A 26,302-nucleotide genomic window follows, 5' to 3' on the forward strand; every position below is an offset into this window, starting at 1 on the left:
TGGGGGGCGTGTTGGCTGGCTGTTAGACTTCATTAATCAGTGAAGAGTTTAAATGGGAACTGTGGTGGAGAGGTGGAGGGAGGACGCTACCACCTGCCACCTCCACCACCACTCTCTCCACTCATCTCCACCTCCACTCTCTCTCCCCCAATGCCTATTGGTCTTAGGTCTTCCTTTGTATTCTTTTGTATTCCACTATCATCACTATCGCTACAACCACCATCACCATCACCACTACCAAACCACTGCCTCCACCACACTATCTCCACCACCACCACAACAACAACAACAATCATTACAAAATCACTGTCTCCACCACACACCATCACCACCACCACCACCACAAATAAAAGACCCATCACGTATAATTTACAGACCCTACCAAGCCTGCCCATATAACTGGTTCCTGGGAGGGGCTAAGGGACTGAGGGAGACAGGCAGGGAGATAAGGAGGTAAGGAATAGTTAGGCAGCCGCAGGAGGAGGAGGAGGAGGAGGGATGAGATACGAGTTTTACTGCAGGGAAGGAGGGAGGGAGAGAACGAAGGGAGGGAGTGGGGCAGGAGTGGAGGGAGGGAAGGGAGGAGAGAGTAGATGATAGAAAGGAATGAGGAAGAGCCAAACGGAAGGGAATAGAAAGACACTAAATAATTAAGATGATATAGACTTGGGTGAAAGGAAAGGAAATATAAAGTAAGAGTGAAAGAGAAGCGAGAATATAAAGGAGAAATAAAATAACAAGATTAATAAAAATGAAGAAAATGTAGATTAATAATGAATGAATCCAAAAAATACGAAGAAAAAGAAAGAAAAAAAAGAAGGAAAAAGAAGAGTTCATTCAATTAGCAGGTCATCAGCAGGTCACTGGTCGTCCTTCCATTGACTTACAGGTCACCCACAACAGGTCAGTCTACAGGTCACCTACTATAAGCTACAGGTCACAGGTCATAGCATAAAGCCTGTACATCTAAGGTCACTACAGGTCACTCTACAGGACACTCTACAAGTCACTCTACAAGTCACTCGCTACAGATCATAGGCTGTAGGTCATTCAGGGCAAGCCTCTTTCCATCAAGGTCATCCCGCAGGTCACAGAGGTCACACGTGTCGAGAAGTCCACGCCCATGAAGTCACAAGCACACATTTACACCTAATAAAACACACACACACACACACACACACACACACACACACACACACACACACACACATTATTTTCCCCATACACAAATAAACATACAAAATGCCCTCTACACACACACACACACACACACACACACACACACACACACACACACACACACACACACACACACACGGTGGGCAGCGCGCCAGGTACGTCGTGTGCACCTGGTCACGTCCAGCACACACACAGGCGCCTCATCGCCATGCAGAGGCAGGTCAGGCAGGCCGCAGCGATGCAGGCCACGTCTTGCAGGTCACAGGTAGCGGGGGCAGGTCTTTGGGTCATGGGAATGTGTTGTGTATGGCTAAGAGGAGGTGGTGGTGGTGGTAGTTGGTAGTAGTGGAGGTAGAAGAGGAGGAAGAGGAGGAGGAGGAGGAGGAGGAGGAGGAGGAGGAGGAGGAGGAGGAGGAGGAGGAGGAGGAGGAGGAGGAGGAGGAGGAGGAGTTTCTTGTATGATGATGATTTGTTTATTTATCTTTTATTATATTGTGTGAATTGATTTATGATGGTGGTGGTGGTGGTGGTGGTGGTGATCAGTGGATGAAAAGACAGAATGAAATAAAAATAAGTAAGATTAAGAAAAACAAAGCAAAATCTCTCTCTCTCTCTCTCTCTCTCTCTCTCTCTCTCTCTCTCTCTCTCTCTCTCTCTCTCTCTCTCTCTCTCTCTCTCTCTCTCTCTCTCTCTCTCTCTCTCTCTCTCTCTCTCTCTCCTCTCTCTCTCTCTCTCTCTCTCTCTCTATATATATATATATATATATATATATATATATATATATATATATATATATATATATATATATATATATATATATATATAATTTTCTTTTTGCATCCTAGTTAACAATAAAATAAAATAAAAATACATGGCTAAATTGAATGAATACCAAAAAAGTGCTGCTTAGAAAAAAAAAACTGCTGTAATACTGAAATGCTGCACTGAGAGACGAGATGTGGTGCTGAGGCGTGCTGTTAAAGGCGCTGCGGTGAGGCGGGCCTTCGGAAGCGTGCTGTTAAGAGGTGCTGTTCACGAGACGCGCTGTTCAGATCGTGCAAGTCAAAATGCTGCAAATGATGTGCTGATTGTGCTGTTTCAGGGACGTGCCGTTGGAAGTGTGCTATTTAAGGGGCGTGCTGTTCCTGACGTGCTGTTTGGGACGTGTTAAAGCAGGATTTTTTTCTTTTCGAGGGCGTGCCTTCTGACGTGCTTTTTTCAGACGTGCTTTTTTAGATGTGCTGTGTGGGGCGTGCTTTCTGTTTGGGGCGTGCTGTTTGAGGACGTGCTAGGACGAGCTGTTTGGGAGCGTGCTTGGGGACGTGCCTTCGACGTGCTGTGTGGGGGCGTGCAGTTCAGAGTAAGTTATCACGTGCTCTCCGTTACATCGTGCTGCCTCGGGGAATCTCTGGGATGTGAAGCAATGTGCAGTACTGAGAAAAGTTGTGACAAGGCTGACGGGGCGCGGCAGAGCGGGCCAGGGCGTGATGCGAACAGGATGTGGGGCAGTATAAGTTAGTTTTTACTTATTTATTTACTTATTTATCTATCTACTTGATTTCTTATTTATTTACTTATTTCTTTATTTATTTATCATTATAGCAGTGAAGCAAGTTTGTAATGGAGTGAGAACGAGAAAAAAAACACTCGGGCAATACATTAAATTCGTCTTTTCTCGGCTACAAAACAACTCTAGACAATTAAAAACCGAGTGTTCAAAAATTATAACATCATAGGAGAAAAAATGCCTCGCAGTAATATTTAAATAGGTGAGGGAACGAACACCCGCCAGTAGGCAACCACCAATACACGTGAGGAAAGGAAGGTGACTCACAAACCCTTACTTATCACTTAAAAACAAATATTAATTTACAAGAACATTAATCAATACATGCAGTGAAGTATGGTCGCATAGACACCAAAACGTTCCAAAGTACAGGCCAGAGTGTATAGATTAAACAGAGTGGAATGTGGTGGCGAGAAAACACGAGATGAAATAATAAAGATCCTCATCCTGTGTTATTCTCATCACAATCCACTCACAGGCAAAGTTTTCTAGGCCGTCCTGTGTTAGCTCGAAGCATGCAGGGTAAGTCACAGTGTTTTTTTTAAAGGAAGGTAAAGCAATGCATGATTTTAAACGTGCTTTCTATTCTATTGCCAGGGTAGGATGCTAAATGTATGTGTCTATGTTATGTGATTGGTTTTATTTTGTATTTTTATCTTCTACTTATATTGATGACAGACAGACTCGTGGACACACACACACACACACACACACACACACACACACATACACACACACACACTAACTGTACTAAACTTGGCTTATCTAACCTAATGATTTAACTCAGGGCATGAAAAAACATGTATAATTTAGAAAGAGTAACAAAAAAAGAATTAAGAAATGTGGATACGAATGAGAAAATTATAAGAGAAATGACAGAATATGAAAAAAAAAATAATAAGAAAAGAGAAAGATAAACTTGGAAATAGAAAGAAATTTAAATGAAAGTTTCAATATAGAAGACAACTACAGGATGGAGAAACAAAAAAATTTCGAAAGAACACATCATTAGAAAATAAAGGAAAATAGTTGAATAATTAAACAAAAAGTAGAAATAACAAGAGGGAATGAAATCAGAAATAAAGAATGAAGTGGTAACGTAAATATTTTGAAACAAGTAACACTAGAAAACAGCAAATAAAATACGTGAAATTAAAAAATTTAAAAATAAGTAGCATCAGAATACAATAAAGAACACAGGAAAAGGGTGAAAATAACGTAACAATTTTGCGACCTTGTCTGACGTCACCAAGTAGGCCATGACGTCACGACAGGCCTAAAGAAGCCAAATTATACAAATCAATGTCTTGGTTGTGTCCCTTAACCAGAAATCTCGAGGGAAGAGAATGAGAGCAGGAGGAGGAGGAGGAGGAGGAGGAGGAGGAGGAGGAGGAGGAGGAGGAGGAGAAGAAGAAGAAGAAGAAGAAGAAGAAGAAGAAGAAGAAGAAGAAGAAGAAGAAGATACAATGAAAAGCTGCATAGCTCTATAATAGTTTTAAAACTGACGATTATACGTAAAAGAAATAAACGAAAAATAATATATATATATATATATATATATATATATATATATATATATATATATATATATATATATATATATATATATATATATATATATATGTTACAGTCAATACCTGAATCCAGACAATTTGTAAAGTGACTTATTTTTTCAGGCAATTTGTGAACTGCCTGGTTAGGTTAGGTTAGGTTAGGTTAGGTTAGGTTAGGTTAGGTTAGGTTAGGTTAGGTTAGGTTAGGTTAGGTTAGGTTAGGTTAGGTTAACCTAACCTAACCTAACCTAACCTAACCTAACCTAACCTAACCTAACCTAACCTAACCAGGCAGTTCACAAATTGCCTGAAAAAATAAGTCACTTTACAAATTGTCTGGATTCAGGTATTGACTGTAACATATATATATATATATATATATATATATATATATATATATATATATATATATATATATATATATATATATATATATATATATATATATATATATATATATATATATATATATATATATATATATATATATATATATATCTGCAATATTCAACCACAACAAAGCATAAAATTTAAAAAAAAAATAATCCTGTTTGAGAAGCGCTATTTCTTTTCTGCTTTCTTTTTTTTTTTTTTTTTTTACTCGATTTAGTACCAATATCATCCCTCCTTTTCTTTCATATTCGTATCCACACACTGAGTTACCAGCAATATACGAGTATGTAATAGTAATTTATCCACGTGTTTTATTGTTTGTTTGTACACATAGAGGTGTTCAGCCACACACACGTACACTCCTGGTCTTGGTCGAGTAATGCGGCTCACTCCCTTCCACTGTGTTTCCTCGTAGTGTTTTCTTTCTTAAGTCCTTTGATCTGCTGAAAATCTACGAATGCTCTGTACTCTCATAAGGACTTTTTCAAAGGCCACAGAGATTAACCTTCATGTTCTCATGAGTGTTTTCCTTACTGATGATGCAGACTCGTCTTTAAATTTTCCCTAGAATCCCTCAATTTTAAGATCTCTGACTTCATAATTTTTGAGCTATCACGAGCTGTTCTGAAAGGCTTGCTGCTCTCAGGACAGTTTTCTAAGGCCATCGAGTTTTCGTGTTCTAATGGATATTTTTCTTGATGGTGCAGAATTCTTATTAATCTTTTTCATAATCTCTCAGTTTTAAGTCCCCTGATCTGAGAGTCTTTGAATTGTCATATCATTATTTCTACATGCTTAGTACTCTCACAATGACTTTTCAAAGTCCACAAAGACAATTTTTCGTGTTCTCATGGGTATTTTTCCTGTTGATGGTGCAGAGTACTGATTAAACTTTCCCTAGAATCATGAAAGCACCTTTGAAGATCCTAATGACCTTCTATATATTCCGTTTAAAATGCTTGACTACTCTTCCTCTCCACTTCACCTTCTCTTTTTACGTTCAGTCCCAACTTTTCCAAGACGTTATCGGATCAGACGAGTTTAGAGCAGAGACCGTTCAACACAGTGGAAGCCGGACACGTTACCTCACCTCTGACCAGGACTGCACACACCAACACACATAATACGTATAGTACATGCACAGGGGCGTCTTGTATGACCTACCTTGCGCAGCTTCCTCTCTATCTCGTCCACGCCTTCTTTCGGGTGCGGAAAGGGAGGCGGGAGACCTAAGATGCGCGGGGATGTGAGGTCCGTCACGCCCACTCCTCTGCCACTTCCTCTCATTCCTGCATGAGGAGGTGTCGAAGGGGGAGTTTTAGTTTGTTTCTCTTAACTGTTCTTCTTCAGATAATGTTGGGGAAGGAGAATAGACTGTTTCTCTACTCCTGCAGGTGATGTTAAGGAAGAAATGGATGTAGGAAGAAGTACCGAGGGGAAGAGTATTAATTTGTGTCTTTTTCTCCTCTTGTTCTCCAGGTAAGGAGGAAAACAGTGTGTCTGTTTTTCTACTAATTGGGTGCAGGAGGGAGTACCGAAGGGGAATAATCTCATTTTGTCTGTATGTCTCCTCTCCAGAAAATATTAAGGAAGAAGACTTACTGGATGTAAAAGGAGTACCGAAGGGAGATCATTTCAGCTTCTTTCTCTACTTCTTTTTCAGATAATATTAAAGGAAACAATGATATCGAATAAGTGAACAAGTACAGCTACAGAACTGCCAAAAGAAACGTTATATAATGAAACTATTACCTACTTTTTAATAATAATGAAGTGTTGGCATTACTAAACAAAATCTAAGTCTTATATAAAACATCCTACCATAAGTATTATGATCTAAGGGTGAAGGTTCTGATGAGATGATGAAAGTGTGTGAGAAGTGACGCCGGCTCATGTCTGCCTGGGACGCCTGTGTGCCTTACAAGGAAAACATCTGCACGACCTCCAGGTGATGTGAGGAGCAATGAGATTCCAAGGGGCGCCACGAAGTAAGGGAAGTGCTGGCGACATTGTAATTCCTCAGGTGTGTGACAGGAGAGACGGAAGGGAGTGTTGAGAGATGAGAGGAATACCTTAAGGGCGGGTGTGAAGAGTGAGGGAGAGGCGCTGGTATGAGGTGAGAGGGAGAGATGCAATGATGGGGGAGTGTCGTAATGAAGAGAGGCACCTTGGGTGGGCGCGGCACTGGCGTCTGGGTCTGACTCCTTGTCCGGCGACGTGCCAGACTTCTCAGGGGACGAGGAAGTGTAGGGATGGTCGGACGGCGAGGAGTGCTCGGGGGCCTCTACAGGGACGCCCTTCCCCCGCTGCGCCGCGCCTGCTGGCTCACACGCGGGCGGGGGCGGCACAGGTGGCGGCGCCAGGGGGTCGGCGTCGTCCTCTGCGGGTCTGGGAGGAGTAAAGCGGGTGAGTGAGGGTTGCCTGGGGCGCGGCGGCGTGCGCTCCCTCTCGTTACCTTGCTGGGGCTCCTCCCCCGCCTCGGGGAGCGGCGGGGACAACTCGTGGATTGTGGGCAGCGAGGGACGCCGCGGGTGGCACGCCACCTCGTACTCGTGCGGCGGCAGCGGCCTGGGCGGCGTCGCCTCCCGCTCGTCGTCGGCGTCGTCGCTGGGCGGGTCAGGGCGTGGCGGGGGGCACGAGAACTCTTGCAAGGGATCGTGTGAGGCGGGTGGGGCGGGACGGGGCGGGGTGAGTTCGCGCTGCGAGGCGGGGGGCGAGGGGCGGGGGGGCGGGGTGTCGTGCTCCCCGAGGAGGGTCATGTAAGTAGGTACTGGTGGCCTGGGAGGTGGGGACTCGATGCGGGGAGCGGGATGGCGTGGCGGGCGCCCTGGCGAGGCGGACATGGCCAGGTTTGGGGGCGGAGGGCGCGGGGGAGGCGTCTCCTCTTCGCGGTGTGCCCTGCAGGGCGAGGAGGCGCCCTCCCTGTGCTGCCTGGGGGCGAGGCGCGGCGACTCAGGCCTCACCTGCAGCAGGGTGGGCTCCTCGGGCGGCGGCTCGTCGGGGGGCGATGGCCACCACTCAGCCTCGCCCGGGGGAGAAGCAAGTCCCAGCGGCGGAAGGCTTTTGTGAGCCGCGGCTGGGGAGGACTGTCGGACTGCTCCCTGAGGAGTCACTACGGGGGAGGGCAAACGCGGCACGAGCGGGGGCGTCTCTACGTAAGGCGGCGCGGCCACCACAGGAGATGTTACAGCGGCTACGGAAGCGGCGGAGACTAGAGGCGTGTGTCTAGAGGAAGGGGAAGAGACAGGTGAGGGAGAGCGTTTGAGGAAAGGTTGCGGGCCCAGCAGGACACCCTTAGTGGCGGAGGGAGGCGGCAGGGAGGTGGTGAAGGGCGGCGATACAGCGGAAGCAGAAGCAGGCGTTGAGGGAAGGGGAAGCTGCTGCTGCTGCTGCTGTGAGATGATAGTCGTAGACTTTTTTTGCTGAGTGGGAGCAGCAGTGAAGACTGAAGGTCGCTGCAGAGAAGGAACAACTGTGGTCTGCTGAGTGGAGTCCCCTGAGGCAGCAGGAGTTGGGTGCTGCCTCGCAGGCGCCTGCTGGGGTGCTGAAGGAGCCTCGCCAGGAACTGTGACTCGTGATTGAGAAGAAACGCCAACAGGAGGCTGCTGAGGCAGAGACCCGCCAGCAGGGGCAGTGGGCTGCTGCTGAACAGGCGAAGCAGGCGTCAGAACGGACTGTTGCTGCGGCGCGGGTGACACAGGAGGCAAAGCGGTGGCCAAGAGCTGCGCAGAAGTAGAAACTGCTGTCGCGGGAGGAGGCGCAGAAGATGACACAGCAGCAGCAGCAACAGCTGCAGCAACAGCAGAAGTAGTAAAAGAAGAGGTGAGAGGCGGTGAAACAGCGCTGGAGGGCCACTGAGAGGAGGGCGCCTCAACCACTGAAGGAGGGAGAGGAGGCCAAGTGTCCGTTGGTGAGGGCTGCCCGGGGGTGGAGACGGCGACCAGGGGCGCAGGGGCGGGAGGGGGCGGGGGAGAGGTGGAGGCGGAAACCATGAATGGACGAGGAGCAGGTGGCAAGGTGGAGGAAGACGTTGTGGCGGCAACAGGAGATAAAGGTGGAGGGGAGGTGGAAGTGGAGACCATAACAGGACGGTGGATGGGTGCTGAGGTGGAGGAAGAGGCTGTGGTGCTGACTGGGGAGAGAGGTGGAGGAGAGGTGGAAGCGGAGACCATAACTGGACGGTGGATGGGCGAGGAAGTGGAGGAGGAAGTGTAGGAAGAAGCAGCGGAGGAGGAGGAAAAGGTGGAGGCAGCCGCTTGTGGTAACTGGATTGTGGAAAACGTAGCGGTGGGGATGGCGGTGGTGGTGGCGGTAGTGGAGGTAGTGGAGGAGGGTCGCAGTGGTGGTGGTGGGGAGGCGGCTGTGGTGGAGGAGGTGAAGGTAGTGGTGGTGGTGGTGGGGGGTGGAGAGTGCCACCTGGAAGAAGCAAGGAGAGAGAAAGAGGAGTGTAAAGATGAGGACATTCCTGGCGAGGCGAAGAACAGACAGCTTCCCACCCTGCGAGATGTTACGTGAGGCTGAGGCGAGACAGGCAGACACTCACCCACCCACCAGGCCAGAGGAGAGAGAGAGAGAGAGAGGGAGAAAGAAATAAAGAGAGAGTACTCCCATCCTCCCAAGCCACCCGGACACCACACACACACGCACATTCATCTCTCTCTCCCCTCCCACCCACTACCTCCCTCACACACACACGGCATAACACCCTCACCGCCCCTCAACACCACTCCAACACCCACGCAGCGCCACACACCAACAAGGAACCTGCTTCAATCTGACCACACTCCTTCCTCGAACTCTTGCAATAGTGACGCAATGCTTTCATGTGCCTCTGCTCCTCTTTCTCCTAATTGAAGGCGACACGCGGACAGCCAGAAACAGACGGGGCCTTTGGGACTAATTCACAGTGAGAGAGAGAGAGAGAGAGAGAGATGAGAAGAGGAGAAGACGTGACGGTTCCCTGGCCTCTATCAGTCACGATGCGGACAATTCCATGCAACATCTGAGGTCATATCGATGGAAGAGAAAGGAAGGGAGAGGAAGGGAGAGGGAGAATGTTAGTGAGGGAGGGAGAGAGGGAAGGGCCAAGGAAGGGAAGGGAGAGGTTGTATTAGTGTGGGAGGGTGAGAGAAGGGACAGGAACGTGTATAGGGAACACGTCATGCTAGGAATCTTACGTGATTGTGTACATGTATGAATCGCATCACACCTACCCACACATACACGACCACACATCTGCCCACACATCTGCCTACACACACACCTGCCCACACACCTGCCCACACATCTGCCCACACACACCTGTCCACAGCCCGCACAAGCCCTAAAAGCAATCCATCTCCTTTTACGTAATGCTCAAAATGCCCGCCACGTCATGCTCTCGTAAGCTTTCATAAAATGCATCAAGACATCATGCTCTCAAACACTTCCTTAATATGCTCCTGTCCCCTTATGCCTAAAATGAAAGGCCGTTAATTTTTAAAGCGTCTATTACCGTATGCTTCTGAACACTTCCTTAATATGCTCCGTTTATCTCATCTCATAAAACAAGGCCCATTCATGTTTAATCCATCCATTGCCTCATGCTCCCAAACGCTTCCTTAAAATATTCCAGTCGCTGCGTGTCACAATAAAATGGTCTTATGCTCTTGAAGTTAAATGCTCTATTCACCTCATAAACTATCCGTCACCTCACGCTCACAAACATCTCAGAATGCTCCAGTCACATTAATCCCTCCCTCCAAAAAAGGAAGACCTATTCATGTTAAATGCTACACTGTCTCATGCTCTCAAACGCTTCCTCAAAATGCTCCAGTCACTTTATACCTCAAAAAATATGACCATGTTAAATATTCCATCATCACATGCTCCCAAGCGCTTCCTTAAAATGCTCCAGTCGCCTCACTCACTTCATGTTAAATGCTCCACCATCACATGCTCACACTCAAAACACTTCATCACCTCATGCTTGAAAAAGACAACACCTCATTTCCTTCATGCTATGTACCCATCACCTCATGCTCCCAAACAATTCAAAATGCTCCTTTCACCACACCATCACCACCTACAGAGCGAATGCCTGGTAGTACCTCCCCTCCTTCACCCAATGCACGTGACTACAAGGAATACAGCAACTTGTAACACCAAGATACAGATAAGAAGAATGATACAGCTCGTGTAATGTAGAAGCTTAACCCCAAGAAATAAAGCAGAGAGTTACTGTACATATTATAAAGCAATGGATTATCTTAATATTAACTTTTACATGAATTTTTACTTTAACAATGTAGATAAGAGTAGAGAATGACAGGCATTACTTGACCCCAGAAATAAAGTAAAAAGTTACTGCACATATAAAGCATGGGATTATATTTGCATCGAATTCTACAGCTTTTTTTTTTTTTTACTTTAGAGAATCATAATGCAAATTACAATGAACCTTTAACCAGTTACCATCTACAGCAACTGCCCTTTTCAAGTACAAGTAGATGTTATTTTCTTACAAGCAAGCAAGTATAGAAGGCACTTTTACTTGAATATCAACGTCTACAGGAGTTTTCACTTTAGAGAATTATAATGCAGATTACAATTATTATCAACAATTTTTTTCATCATTGTACAAGTATGTAGATGTTATTTTTTCAAGCAGACAAGTAGAGAAGGCACTTTTTACTTCAACAGGAGTTTTCTTATACTTTAGAGAATTATGTAATAGATTAAAATTATCATCATTACCATTTACAACAATTGCCTTCTTCAGTATTACAAGTAGATGTTATTTTAACAAGCAGGCAAATATGGTACGCACTTTTCTTCAAAAAAGAAAAAAAAACTACACCAGTGCCTGAAGGAAGTAAGGGCAGGCGAAGGGGCTTACCTGTAGGAGTCCCTGGCGGTGCGAGAGTCCACGGTGTCGTCTGGCTTCCTGAGGGACGTGACGTGCTCCAGCGTGAGGGTTCTGTCCCCCTGGGAGTCCCCGCCGTGCAGCACCACGCGCGTCCTCCTCGTCTCCGTGCTCACCTCCTTCCACGCCTGCGATGGTAGGGTGTAAGTGAAGCCTTGTGGGTATGTGGTGGTAGTAGTAGTAGTAGTAGTAGTAGTAGTAGTAGTAGTAGTAGTAGTAGTAGTAGTAGTAGTAGCAGTAGTAGTAGTAGTAGTAGTAGTAGTAGTAGTAGTAGTAGTAATAGTAATAGTAGTAGTAGTAGTAGTAGCAGTTTTCTTCCACTCATCAACAACCACCAATTAACCAATTCTTACCTATTTCCTTTTAAATTTGAATTCGTCTAATTTATTCATATTTTCATTCCGTCGTAAATAAAAACAATAATTATAATAACAATGTATCTCTTTCTTCTCTGAGGATGTGTTTGCTAACTTTTTTTTTCTGCTCATTCGCAACCCTATTTGTTTGTTCCACTCAGCTACAACTCTACTCGTTTCATTTGTCTAGTTTGTTCCATCCATCTACACGCCTATTTGTTCTTGCTGATTTTGTTCCATTGGTCTAGTATCTTCCATTCATCTATTTGTTCTTGTTAAGTTTGTTTTATTCGTCTGTTCTTTGCTCCACTCATCTACAACCCTATTCGTTCTTACTGAGTTCGTTCCATTACACAGTCAAGCTTGTTCCATATATTAGTTTGTTCCACTCATCTATATGTTTGTTTCTTCTCCCTAACTTTGGTCCATTAGTCCATTAGTTTACAACCATAAAAACGATCCTGAAAACAACACAGTCCATCTTCACCTTCTCCGGGGAGGGCGGGGTTTGCGGGGCTTCCCTCTCCACCTGCACGGGGATCTGGAAGTCCTGGGCGGCCTCTGGCGGCTCTCCAGGGGCTGCTTTCTGCACATCGCCATTCTCCTTCGACTGCGCCCCCACCGCCTCTGCTGCTGCTGCAGCTGCAGCTGCTGCTGCTGCTTTGCGCTCCCGGGACTTTGAGCGTGACCTGAGCACGAGAAAGTCAAGTTAATATATTTTGCCGTTTGTCTTGTGGGTTTTTAACTATTTTTTGCATTCCAGGCTCTTAAATAATTCTATATCCTACAATGAAATCTTAAAATCTGAATACTTTATACAACTTTTATTATGTTTGTCGTTACAAGAGGAAAAGTAAAAATGGTGTATACAGAGATTGACAAACAGCCCATTATTAAGGGTTTTGGGGACAAATTAATTTCCTAATCTTTCTTTATAACCAAACAAGCTTTTAACGGAACCCGAGAGTGTCACAGATCGACTGTCACAGGAGAAAAAAATAAAAAGGCCCCACAGACACACAACAGAAGCTCCTACATCGATAAGAGGCAGCAGACATCTCTTAAGATTGACTATAACAGGAAAAAGAGAGGTTATGGCATCACATACACGTCCCATAAACACTTAGACAAACAAGAGGCTGCAGACACTTTAAAGGTCGACTACGATAGGAAAAAAAGTTAAGACAGAGACAAGATTTAGCAGACACCTCCTGAGATAGACTATAACAGGAAAAAAAGAGTTAAGGCGCCACAGAAACGTAACAGAAGCTCCTGCACAGACAAGAGGCAGCCAGGCACTTCTCGACGCGCCGCCCAGTTCCGTGCCTCGCCCAGCGTCACTCAACACCGCGGCCACGTGCTGGAGTTGACAGTGAGCAAACAGTGCAAGAAGACGTGCTCTGTTCTTTGGAGGACTGTGCGTTTGTCTTATGTTTCTCTCTCTCTCTCTCTCTCTCTCTCTCTCTCTCTCTCTCTCTCTCTCTCTCTCTCTCTCTCTCTCTCTCTCTCTCTCTCTCACTGATAATCTGCATTTCCTTCCGTTTCAGTGGTTGTTTCTCGTTTTTTCTTTTTCTTTCTTCTCTTCTTGCATCTCTCCTTGTTATTCTTTCTCTCTTCTCGTATCTTTTTTTTTCAATTTTCTCTCTCCTCTCCTTCTCCTCTTCCTTCACATTTCATATAGTAGGAAGCAACTGTCATATTTAGTTCTCTCTCTCTCTCTCTCTCTCTCTCTCTCTCTCTCTCTCTCTCTCTCTCTCTCTCTCTCTCTCTCTCTCTCTCTCTCTCTCTATATCTATCTTTCAGTCCCTTACCTGCCACGCGTCACCTTGTCCCTGAACTCCTTGAAGGACGCTACAATCTCGCGCGTCAGGGACTTGGACCTGGAGCGTGACCTGCACCGCGTGGCCCTCTGGATGGCATCAGGGTGATCCTGCGGCGCTTCCTTCTTCGCCTTCGTCGCCGCCGCCTTCACCTCCTCGGCGTCCACCCTTCGAGGAGTGGACCGACTGCGTGATCTGGAAGGGTGGGAGGCGTCTTTTAAATGGATCCTTATGGGAGTCCTGAGAAAATAAAAGAAGTGATCTCGATTGGATGCCGTTGAGTCCTCAAGCGCACGGGTTCGAATCTTCTTTTTTTTTTTTTTCATGTAAGAGGTTGCACTAGCCAAGATGAACAACAACAACAACAACAGCGACAACAGCGACAACAACAACAACAACAACAACAACAACAACAACAACAACAACAACAACAAAGAAAATAAAAGGCCCACTAAGATGCCTGTTCAGTGTCCGAGGTTAGGAAGGGCATCCACTCGGGGCAACGGTTTCCAGATCCCAAAACCAAAGTCCTTCGTTAAGAGGCATCGTCCTAGCCTTGAGAGATTAGGGGGAATGGACGTAAAAGGCAAAAAAAAAAAAAAAAAAATCTAGTGGTACTTTAACTATCCAATTATCACTGGGCTTCGAAAAGGACTTTTATTTGAGTCCTGAGAGAATGCAGGTCCTGACTTCGACTAGTCTTTGCTACTTTTAACAGATTCAATGATTCTAGTGATAGTTTAACAGTCTCCGCATCGCCAGTAGGAAAAAACACTATTAAAATCCCATTAAATATCACTGTGGGCTTCGATTTTATGTATTTAGTTTGTTTACTTAAGGTTGGAAGAAAACGATGATAAAAATACAAAAGAGAGATAAAAGAAGATGAAGATGAAAAGGGAGAACACATGAGATGAGAAGAGAAACAGGAAGATGTAAGGAGTGAACAGAACAGACTTACGAGACTTCTGCAAGCACACAGACCTTGACCTCCACCCACCTTGACCTGCTGCGGCGTCTGGCGGGGTCATCCTTGCCCTTGGATCCTGATTTCGTCCTCGACCTTGACCTCCGCCGCAGGATCTCGTCGAGCGGCAGGTCATCCTCGGAGGGCGGCCTGGTGTCGTCTGGCGTGAAGAGGTCCTGCAGCTCCTGGCACTCCGGGCACGTGTGGTACGAGCCTGACCCCGTGCACGTGCATTCTGAACACGTCCAGTACTCGGTGGTGGTGCTGCTGCCGCTCCCCTGCAACACACGCACGTACTTACACCCGCAGACACTTATTCGCTCGTCTGCTTGTGTGGGACGTGGAATATCTCGTGGATTGGAATTTACGTTAAATCAGTATATAAATAAATAAACAAATAAACAATAAATAAATAAATGTATAAATGAGTAAATAGATAAGTAAATAAATAAAGCATTTCAGCAACTCCATAATCCTATAATTCAAACTCTAACCAAATAATTCACTCCTCACTTACCCACTGTACACCTCTTCTCAGTTCACGCCAGAGTTAACATCACTGACGAGACATTCAGCTCTTTTCTCAGTCATCTCTTTCACTGCAGCGACCCCACAACAATGTTCACCCAATAACAATGCTCATCAGTCTCTAGCCAAATAGTTAACTCCAAGTAACCCAAACTACTCCTGCAATCCTGAATTAACATTAATACCCATTTAACTCAATCATTACTCATCTCTCAACTCCAGCAACTCCACAACAACGTACATCAATTTGTGGCCTAACATTTCATTTCCGGTCACCTTAATTATTCCTACACTTTCCATTTCACTCTAGAATGAACATTACACTCAGTCGCCCAGCCTTCCATAGTGTACCATCCTCCGTTTTCTCTTCTCTTAAAAGAAAGCGAGATGCTGGAGGTTTGGGTAAACTCTTATAAATAAATACGGCGCTGTTTAGCAGTTTAAAAGCACGATGCAAAATCTAAGTAAACGCCTACAGAAAAGAAAAATGGACGAAAAAAATAGACTCTCAAGTATTGAGAATTTTGACATCTGAGAAAATATATTAGCTAATTCCTGACTCGCTTTTTTTTTTTTTGGGGGGTGAGGTGTGCAGTCAACTGGAATCTTTTATCATAACCCCATGAGTAACTTAAAAAAAAAAAAAATCTCGTACAATGAACCAAAACGAAACTCAAGAAATTAACAAACAGCCATTCTCTATATACTGCCTTGAAAAGTAATGTCTAGAGTAATTATGACTAGTGCACTTACGACTATAGTTCTATAGTTAAATTATTTTGTAGTGGGCGTTTAGGCGTGGCCTCGTGAGGACACTCCTTCCCCTCGCCCTGCCACGCCAGTCAAAACACTCATTTTTCTGTGTGATGCGCTAACTATTTATTGCTTCAACATGACTCTGAATACATACACTTATTTAATAAGGATGAAAAATATTATGAATGTTTCTTTTCTTTGAGGATAATAGCAATGATCCTGATCCACACTATAACAGTACCAAGGTCATGGAGTGACCAGTGACCGGCCACGGCTACGCAGCACAGATCAACTGGAGGCAGGTAACCGAATTTATTTCCTCTGGTCACCATCAAACATGAAAACTTCTCCCGCACTTGCCACGCGCTCTCGTGTGTCTCATACCAGCGAGAAAACTTATTTATAACGAAAAATATATATATTTCTTGAAAGAAAAGGCCGATAGAGGACCTTTAGTGGAGGGCGAGGGTATTCTCAGATCATTTCAGGCGCGGCGGAGGTAGATTTGGCAAGGCAACGGAAAGCCGAATTCCCAAAGGGCCACGCCTAACACTCAGTACAAAATTGTTTTACTATAATGATTAGAGTAATTACGACTGGAGTACTAACGATTAAAGTACTAATGATTAAAGTAATAATGAGTAGAGTACTAATGACCAAAGTACTAACGACTTAAGTACTAATGACTACAGTACTTACTAGCAATACAGTGCCATAGATGCCAGACCTCACTCCAGTGCTTGGCAGCCTGTCCACGCCATGCAGGGAGGCAGGGTGAGGCAGGATGAGGCAGGGGGGAGTAGTGCCATGCAGTGTGTGGTCTAAGCATGCAGTGCCCACAAACTACACACGACATACTACACACGTACATACACACGTACACTGCACACGTACTATTGGAAAAACTAACCTGGTATAAGAAATGCATGAAACAAAAAAAAAAAAAAAACACATATACAAAACTAGTGAACTATTTTGGCAACACAGAAAAGATAAAAAAAAAAATAACAGTTTTGCGTTTTCATCACTTAGGCTTACACCAGGTTAGAGTTTTCTCAATAATACAAACACGTACACTACTCACATACGTACATACACACGTACATCCAGGTGCCAACAGGTGCAGGGAGTGCCACAAAACAAGCAATTCGTGAGTAGTTTTATTAGGAAACAAATAAAAATAGATCAACAACAACAATATCAACAAAATGAGACAAAGAAAAATACACACACAAACTCACAAACTGGCGTAAACAAGTGCACAAACAAACAAAGAAAAAAATATAGAATACTCGTCACCAAAAGAAAATAAAAAAATCAAAACACAGACAGATACACACACAAACACGTAAACAAACAAACAAGCAAGTAAAAAAAAATTGAAAAATAAAGCAAATTAAAATACAAACAGAACAAAAAAAAATCTAACAAAAAATAATCAATCATATAAAAAAAAATCTACAATAAAATCAACCTTTTTATTCATATTCACTCACACTTCCCCATCATCATCACCTTCACCTCACACTCACGCTCATAGTCACCTTACCATTCACCTTCCCAGCTCCTTAACTCAGCGTCATTCGTCTCACCACTCATTCATCACACGAGAGGAGAAGAGAGGACACGAGAGAAATGCTAAGAAAATGGAAGATGCAGTTAAAGGAGAAGTGGAAAATAAAGAGAAAAAGGGAGAAGAGGTGAGAATGGAAGGAAATGGAAAGAAAGACAAAAGAAAAAAAAAAGGGAAAAGAACAGGTTAAAAATTCAAAGAGGAAATACAAGAGATGAGAAGAGAAGGGGTAGGATTTAAGAGATTAATAGGATAAAAGAAAAAGGTGAAGAGAAAGGGAGGAAAGTGAGGAATGAATGGGGAAGAAAAAGAAAGAAGAGAAAGAGGTGAGGAGTGAATGAAGAAAGAGAAGAGGAAAGAGGAGAAAAATGAGAGGAGTGAATGGAGGAAGAGAAACAGCGAGGAAGAAAGGAAAGAAGAGGAGAGGAAAGAAGAGGAAAAAACGTGAGAAGTGATAAGGGAAGATGAGGAGAAGAGAGAAAAAAATAGTTGAGGAGTAAATGGAGAAGAGAAACAGCAAGGAGAGGTGAAGAGTGATTGACAGAGGTAGAAGAGAAGAGAGGAAGAGAGAGGAGGAGAGAGCAGAGGAGATAAAGGAAGAAGGAAAGGGTGCCCATCTCCACAGCATCAACAGGTGAGGCTGAGAGAGAGACTCCTCCCGACACACACACACACACACACACACACACACACACACACGAAGACTCCTAACATCTATTCTTCTCATTCACTAATCTTATGAAATCTCTCTCTCTCTCTCTCTCTCTCTCTCTCTCTCTCTCTCTCTCTCTCTCTCTCTCTCTCTCTCTCTCTCTCTCTCTCTCTCTCTCTCTCTCCCCAATGGCCACGCTACCCCCAATGTCAGTAATGTTACGGAAATATCTACCTGTGGCCAAGACTTACCTACACACACCTGCTCACCTGCGCCACACCTCTACGGCTCACTAATTACTAAGGTTAGGTCACGATACAAAAAAACAAAGGTAACAACAATAACAACAATAAAAAAAACAGGTAGTAAGAGAACAGATAGAGTGGCAGGATTCTCTCTCTCTCTCTCTCTCTCTCTCTCTCTCTCTCTCTCTCTCTCTCTCTCTCTCTCTCTCTCTCTCTCTCTCTCTGAATGCTGTATAAATAAAGCCACAAAAATCTACTACATCCCGCCTGTCTAACTCTCTCTTTCTCTATCTGCGCGTCTTTCAAAGCCACTAAGATCGTGCTCCTTCAGTCACCTTATTGAGAACACGGCGCCTGCACGGACGAGAATTGTGATGGTGCGCATGCGTGGCCATACTAAAGTGTGTGCGTGGGAGTGCGTGAGTGCGTGAATGTGTGCGTGAGGTGGTGTGTGTGTGTGTGTGTGTGTGTGTGTGTGTGTGTGTGTGTGTGTGTGTGTGTGTGTGTGTGTGTGTGTGTGTGTGTGTGTGTGTGTGTGTGTGTGTGTGTGTGTGTGTGTTCTGTATTCTGAAACACTGCTACGCCGCACCTCCACTACTTTCAAAAGGCTTTAGTTGTTCAAGTCACACGAGGTTTTCAAGGGTGTTTTTTTTACGGTTCTGGTGACGAATTGACAGGATTTCTACATTATGAACTGGAGAAACACTCTTGAGAACCCGGATAATCATCTCGTGGCCTTTGAAAATAGTCATGGTGAGAGAGCAAAGTGAGCTTCAAGTGCGTGAGTGATATCGTGAATGTGTGCGTGAGGTAATGTTAGTGTGTGTGTGTGTGTGTGTGTGTGTGTGTGTGTGTGTGTGTGTGTGTGTGTGTGTGATGTATTAGAATGGGGATTGCGTGCGTGCGTGCGTGCGGACAAACAAACACGTGCAGTCACCCCTACGTACACTCTACGTCACCCCAGCGGAGGTCAGGTCTCAGAACACCGAACTGACCTCATACTCAGTCTCCGCCCGCGACACAGGCTCCGGGGGCGTGGCGGGCGGCGAGGGAGGGGTGGCGGGGACGGGCGGGGAGGTGGCGGCTGCTGACGGGAACATGAGGCTGTCTAGGTGCTGGGCGCGGGACGTCACGTGTTGAATCCTCTCCGTGATGGACTCCTGGGCTAAGATGTTCTCGTTGTGGTCCCGCAGGCTGCAACAGTAAGGGGCGGCTTAGGCTGTGTTTGTGTGAGAGAGGTGTGGATGGAAGGAGGGAAGGCAAGAGGATGAAAAGACGGGAACAAGAGGTGAGGTGTGGATGGAAGGAGGGAAGGCAAGAGGATGAAAAGACGGGAACAAGAGGTGAGGTGTGGATGGAAGCTAAGAAGAAGGCAAGAGATGAAAAAACGGGAACAAGAGGTGAGGTGTGGATGGAAGCTAAGAAGAAGGCAAGAGATGAAAAGACGGGAACAAGAGAAGAGGTGTGGATGGAAGGAGGGAAACAAGAGGATGAAAAGATGGGAACAAGAGAAGAGTTGATGATGGAAGAAGGGAAGGCAAGAGATGAAAGGACAGGGAAACAAGAAATGAGATGTGGATAGAAGGAAGGAAGGTAAGAGTGAAGGGTTTTGTTTATGTTACAGTGGTGCGGATGGAAGGAAGACCAGATGAAAAAAAAAATAAAGGGAAAAGGTGGAGGATGAAAAGCAGAGGATGAAAAGACAGGGGGAAGGAGAAAAATGGAAAGGGAGAATATAAGAGGTGAGAAGAAAGGGGGGGATAAAAGAAGAGGTGAAGATGGAAAGGGAGGGCACATGAGATGAGAAGAGAAAGGAGAAGATGTAAGGAGTGAACAGAAACAAGGAGAAGAGAAGGAAATAAAACACCGGGAATACAGGGTAAATAAAGGGCATAAAAAATAAAACATAATAATATAAATGAGACAAAAATGGCCTACGAAGATGCCAGTCGGTATAAAGAGACCACTTAGAATGCAAATCCAGAATAATATGAAGAAGTGTTTGTTTTTCTTGTAAGAGGAAAATAAAAAAGATAAATAAATAATAAATAAAAAGAATAAGGAAAAAAATACCCACTGAAGGTCCCAATCCCTAAAGGCGGTAGTGAAGAAAGGAAATCCAGAACCAGCGTAACATTCTTTCCATGATGAGGTCAGATGGATAAAACTCAGCGTGACAGTACAACAAGACACCTGTGGCCTGTCTGGGAACGAGAGGAACACCAGGACAAGTGGAGAGAGGCACACTATATCCCAGGAACGAGCTTCGAGACACCAGTTAAGAAGCATCTACACGGTGACACTGAACCTCTCTCCTCTTCTGTTCTCTCCCCTCAATCCCTCTTTACCTCTCCTCGCTGCTTCTCTTCTTCATTCCATTCTCAACTCTTTTCATTCTCTCCTCTCCTCTTCTCTCGTTATCACTCCTCATGTCTTTTTCTTTTCTTTTTTTTCCTCTCCTCTTCCTTCCTTCTAATCACTCCTCACATCTTTCCCTTCTCTCCTCGCTGTCCTCCGAGGCGCTGATCACTGCAGTGTCAACAACGAGGCGGCTGCGGAGGACGTGATGGTTCAGATAGCGGCAGATGTACCGTACCGTCCCACACTTCCTCAAACTAAGATATTATGCAACACTTCTGGCCAGCACTCCACTATATTAAAAAAAAAGGCTAACCATTTTGGTGGCCTTTGAAAATAGTCGTGGTAAAAGTAAAGAGTTTCAGAAACCGGGTCGCTTTTAAAAGGCTCTAGTTGAAATTTCACGAGGTTTTTAAGGGTGTTTTTTTTTTTTATTATTCTAATGATAGATTAACAAGATATCTATACTGTTAACAGAAGAAACACTCTTGAGAACCCGGCTTATCATCTTGGCAACCTTTGAAAATAGTTGTGGTGAGAGAGCAAAGGGCTTCAGAATACGTTCTCTGGCCCATATTCTGAAACACTTCTGCGCCGAACGTTCATTGCATTCAAAAAGGCTTCTGTTAAAATTACACGGGTTCTTGAGGATGTTTTATGGTTTTTGTGATAGATAAACAAGACTTATATATTATTAACAGGGGAAACATAAGAACATAAGAACATAAGAAATAAGGGAAGCTACAAGAAGCGACCAGGCTTACACGTGGCAGTCCCTGTATGAAACACACCTACCTATTTCCATCTGTTATCCCCATCCATAAACTTGTCTAATCTTCTCTTAAAGCTCTCTAGTGTCCTAGCACTAACTACATGATTACTAAATCCGTTCCACTCATCTACCACTCTATTTGAGAACCAATTTTTTCCTATCTCCCTCCTAAACCTAAATTTTTCAAGCTTGAACCCGTTATTTCTTGTTCTACCTTGGTTGCTGATCCTAAGAATTTTGCTTACATCTCCCTTGTTATAACCCTTATACCACTTAAAGACTTCTATCAGGTCCCCTCTTAACCTACGTCTCTCTAAAGAATGTAAATTTAACAGCTTCAACCTCGCCTCGTAAGGAATACTCCTCATCCCCTGTATCCTTTTAGTCATTCTCCTCTGTACTGATTCTAATAGACCTATATCTTTCCTGTAATGTGGGGACCAGAATTGCACCGCGTAGTCTAGATGAGGTCTGACCAGCGCTAAGTATAACTTTAATATTACTTCCGGCCTTCTACTTTTAACACTCCTAAAAATGAAGCCTAGTACCCTATTTGCCTTGTTTCTGGCTTCTATGCATTGTTTCCCTAGACGGAGTTCAGAGCTAACTATAACTCCTAAATCTTTCTCGTACCCTGTACCTACCAGAGTTTGGTTGTCTAATGTGTACCTATTGTGTGGGTTTCCTCTACCTACGCTAAGCACTTTGCATTTATTGACACTCTTGAGAACCCGGCAAATCATCCCAGTGGCCTTTCAGAATAGAAGTCGTGATGTGATACGGATTTTTAAGAGTGCTTTCATAGTTCTATTGACAGATTAACAAGATTTCTACATGGTTCGGAGAAGAAACACTCTTGAGAACCCTGCTAATCATCGCTATGGCCTTTGCAAACAGTCGTGGAGAGAGAGAGAGAGAGAGAGAGAGAGAGAGAGAGAGAGAGAGAGAGAGAGAGAGAGAGAGAGAGAGAGGTTTGAGAGAGAGAGAGCAAAGGTTTCAGAATACGGCCACAACCTAAATCAAGGCCAAGGTCGTGAAGGGAACCCAGGCTGTCAGTCGCCGCAGTGTTCATCGCAATAAAGTTAATAAAACGATTGCCTTTGTGAGACGAGAATACCTAGACGTCAGACGCCCAGGCATGTGATGAATGGCCAAGGGCGGGGCGCTACTGACAAGTGTCCCGCCCCACTGCCCCACCACCAGCCCGCGACAGGAGGAAGCTGCAGAGACCCCAAGTTGTAAGGAACGGGTAATGATTGTAGCACTGTTTACATGAAGAACACCAGCATTAGTAGTAGTTGTAGGAGGAGGAGGAGGAGGAGGAGGAAGAAGAGATAGGGTAATTGTGGTGATAGTAGTAGTAGTAGTAGTAGTAGTTGTTGTTGTTTTTGTTGTTGTTGTTGTTGTTGTTGTTGTTGTTGTTGTTGTTGTTGTTGTTGTTGTTGTTGTCGTACCAGTAGTAGTAGTTTCTCGTGAATATTTTGACCTCAATGACCTAACCTGACAATGGTAAACTTGAAAAAAAAATAAATAAACTAATAATAATAATAATAATAATAATAATAATAATAATAATAATAAACTGATACTGGAAAAAAAACAAAATAAACACTAAATATAACAACAACAAAAGACACTCATACAAAAAAAAAAAATAAATAAATAAATAAAAAATACAAATCACAAAACCACCAATATCCAAATAAATAAATAAATAAATAAATAAATAAATAAAAATAACCAAAAATCAAACAAAATCACTAAAATACACAACACTCCACAAAATACATCAAGACGCAAACAACAAGACAAACAAACAACACTGCAAGGACGGGCCATTAGGAGAAGACATTTCAGTCACCACACACCGTCGCCAGCATGTTGCGTCTGCCTGCTGCATTTTCTCCCCTGTAGTGGCGCGTGAAGAGAGAGTGAGGGGTTGGGAGAGGCAGGAGAGAAGGAGAGAGGGAGGAACAGGCGGGGCAGAGGTGAGGATGGGTGTGGGGAGGCAGGGAAGGGCAGGGAGAGGCAGAGAGAGAAGGGGAAGAGAAGGGGAAAGAAAGGAAGCGGCTGGGAGAATCGGGGAGAGACTGGGAAAGGCCGAAAGAGAAGAAGGGGAGAGACTAAGAGAGGCTGGGAGAAGCTGGGAGAGGCGACGAGAGTATGGAAGCAGGGAGAGGCGAAGAGAGACTGGGAGAAGCTGGGAGAGGCGGAGAGAGTCTGGAAGAGGCTGGAAGAGACAGGGAGAGGCGGAAAGGGTCAGGGAGAGGCTGGGAGAAGCGGGGAGAGGAGGAAATAGGTTTGTTCGGCCACGCGCCAAAACCTAAGATCATCTTCCTACCTGTTGGTCCTCTTCTTCCTCCTCCTCCTCCTCCTCCTCCTCCTCCTCCTCCTTACCTGTCAATTCCTCCCCTCCTCCTCACCCCACTAATCATCTTAAATTCTCCCTTTCTGTCCCTATCAAGTGACCGTAACCAAGTGAAATCAATACAGAAAAGGCTAGAAAGAAAAATATCGAGTGCCAAGAAAACATATAAAGAGAAGGTAGAACGCCAGTTTAGAACTAATAACCTGAAAGACGCGTGGCAAGGACTGAAACAATTAAGTGGTTATCAAACAAAGCAAAAAATATCAGAACAAAATATCACCAAAGAATACGCTAACGAACTGAACACATTTTTTGCCAGATTTGATATACACAACTTTGAAAATAATAATGCAAATTTAAGATCACTGTTAAGCAACACAAATGATAGGCGTATCGAAATATCCCTTAAGGAAGTTTGTAATTCTTTAAAAAGAGTGAAGACTGGGAAAGCATGTGGTCCCGATGGTGTGAGTGCCAGAGTACTGAAGTCATGTCGTGAGCAGTTAACACTCCCTTTACATAAATTATTTCAGGCATCCCTTGACCAAAGTAAAGTCCCAGCCCAATGGAAATTATCAAAAATCATCCCCATACCCAAAACTCGTTCTCCTAAAGTAAACAATGATTTTAGGCCTGTGGCGCTCACATGCGTGATATTTAAGTGTTTCGAGAGTATTGTCAAGAATATCTTGTGCAGAGATGTAATTGAGTATTGTGATCCACGACAGTTTGCTTATTCCGCTGGTAGAAGTGTCCAAGACGCTGTCCTAACCATGAACCATGAAATAACTAGCCATCTGGAAACTTTAAACTCTTATATTCGTATACTATATGTTGACTTTAGTAGTGCTTTCAACACCATTCAACCTCACCTACTTATTGACAAGCTCTTAAATATGAATGTAAACAGCAACCTTATTTCATGGATTCTAGATTTCCTTTTAAACCGAACACAGTTTGTCAGTATATCAAACATAAAATCTGATATTCTAACCACCAATACAGGAGCTCCACAGGGATGTGTGCTTTCACCGATACTATTCACAATTTATACAAATGACTGTCAAAGTAATCATAGAAATGTCACTATCATGAAATATGCAGATGACACTGCTATAATTGGGAAAATATCTAATGGTGATGAAAACAACTTTCTCAGCCAAGTGAACCACTTTGTTTTATGGAGTGACCAGAATTATTTAAATCTAAATGTTTTAAAAACTAAGGAGATGATCATTGACTTTAGGAAAAATCAGATCCCTCCAGCACAACTTGTAATAAAATCACAAACTGTAGAAAGGGTGGATGAGTATAAATATCTAGGAATAATGATAGATAACAAACTCACTGGGAACAGCAACACAAAACTAGTTTATAGCAAGTGTAACCAACGGGTGCATCACCTTCGCATCTTAAACAACATTAGGGTAGATAAAACTATTATTTCATTACTATATAAATCAATTGTTGAATCCATCATAACTTTTTCAATAACCACTTGGTTCAGTACTCTCAGATGTAAGGATAAAAATAAACTCAATAAAATAGTAAAACAGGCTAAAAGGTTCAGGGGCAAATGTGATGCCACTGGAGGAGATATATAAAGTAAATGTCATAAAACAAGCAAAAAAAATTATGATGGATGAGACACACCCGCTTCATCATAATTATGTGTACTTAAGATCAGGCAGAAGATTACAAGCACCTGTACAACGAACCTCACGATATAAAAATTCATTTGTACCTAGGAGCATTAAAATGCTTAACAGTAATATCAGCTTCATTGTATGATTGTGTGAATTTTTACTATGTGAACTATTTTCATATTTTCTTATTCTTATTTTAATGACAGTATGTAGACTAGAGCCCAGTCCGAACAAAGTTTCTTTTATACAATGTATGTACAAAAGACTGAATAAAGTTTATATTATTATTATTATTATTATTATTATACTCACTCCTATTCCCCTCCTCCTCCTCTCCCTCCTTCTCCTCCTCCTCCTCCGCCTCCTCCTCCTCCTCCTGAGCCTTCTCCTGTACTACTTAGTCTCTCCCACTAATGGCGTACAATAGTTACCCAAACAGCCTAGCAAGAACCTCAAAATATGTTGTTGTTTGGACTTCCTTTGTATTCCTTTGTATTCTTATTCCTTCACATCACCATCATCATCATTATCCTTCACCTTCTCTTCTTTCTCCATATTCCCCTCCTCTTCTTCCACATTCCCTCACTCCTCCTCTCCCTCCACTACCAACACCTCCTTCTCCTCCACCTCCTCTTCTTCCTCCACATCTGCCCCGTCCTTCTTCC

The 26,302-nt window shown here is 44.0% G+C and overlaps 1 protein-coding gene across 1 annotated transcript in view; it reads right to left on the reverse strand.

Annotated features, from left to right (window-relative positions):
* Window positions 1–1,466: 1,466 nt before the first annotated feature.
* The window catches only part of LOC135112522 (mucin-5AC-like), a 96,109-nt gene continuing 71,273 nt past the window's right edge, over window positions 1,467–26,302 (reverse strand). Inside the window, exons 14-22 of the mRNA XM_064026937.1 lie at window positions 19,489–19,687; window positions 14,773–15,017; window positions 13,764–13,967; window positions 12,440–12,641; window positions 11,570–11,724; window positions 6,860–9,108; window positions 5,857–5,981; window positions 5,501–5,589; window positions 1,467–1,632 (exon numbers count right to left, since the gene is read on the reverse strand). Of these exons, the coding sequence (XP_063883007.1) occupies window positions 1,467–1,632; window positions 5,501–5,589; window positions 5,857–5,981; window positions 6,860–9,108; window positions 11,570–11,724; window positions 12,440–12,641; window positions 13,764–13,967; window positions 14,773–15,017; window positions 19,489–19,687 (3,634 nt within the window). The remainder of the gene's footprint in view (window positions 1,633–5,500; window positions 5,590–5,856; window positions 5,982–6,859; window positions 9,109–11,569; window positions 11,725–12,439; window positions 12,642–13,763; window positions 13,968–14,772; window positions 15,018–19,488; window positions 19,688–26,302) is intronic.

Source organism: Scylla paramamosain, chromosome 24, assembly GCF_035594125.1.
Source record: "Scylla paramamosain isolate STU-SP2022 chromosome 24, ASM3559412v1, whole genome shotgun sequence".
Taxonomy (NCBI): Eukaryota; Metazoa; Arthropoda; class Malacostraca; order Decapoda; family Portunidae; genus Scylla; species Scylla paramamosain.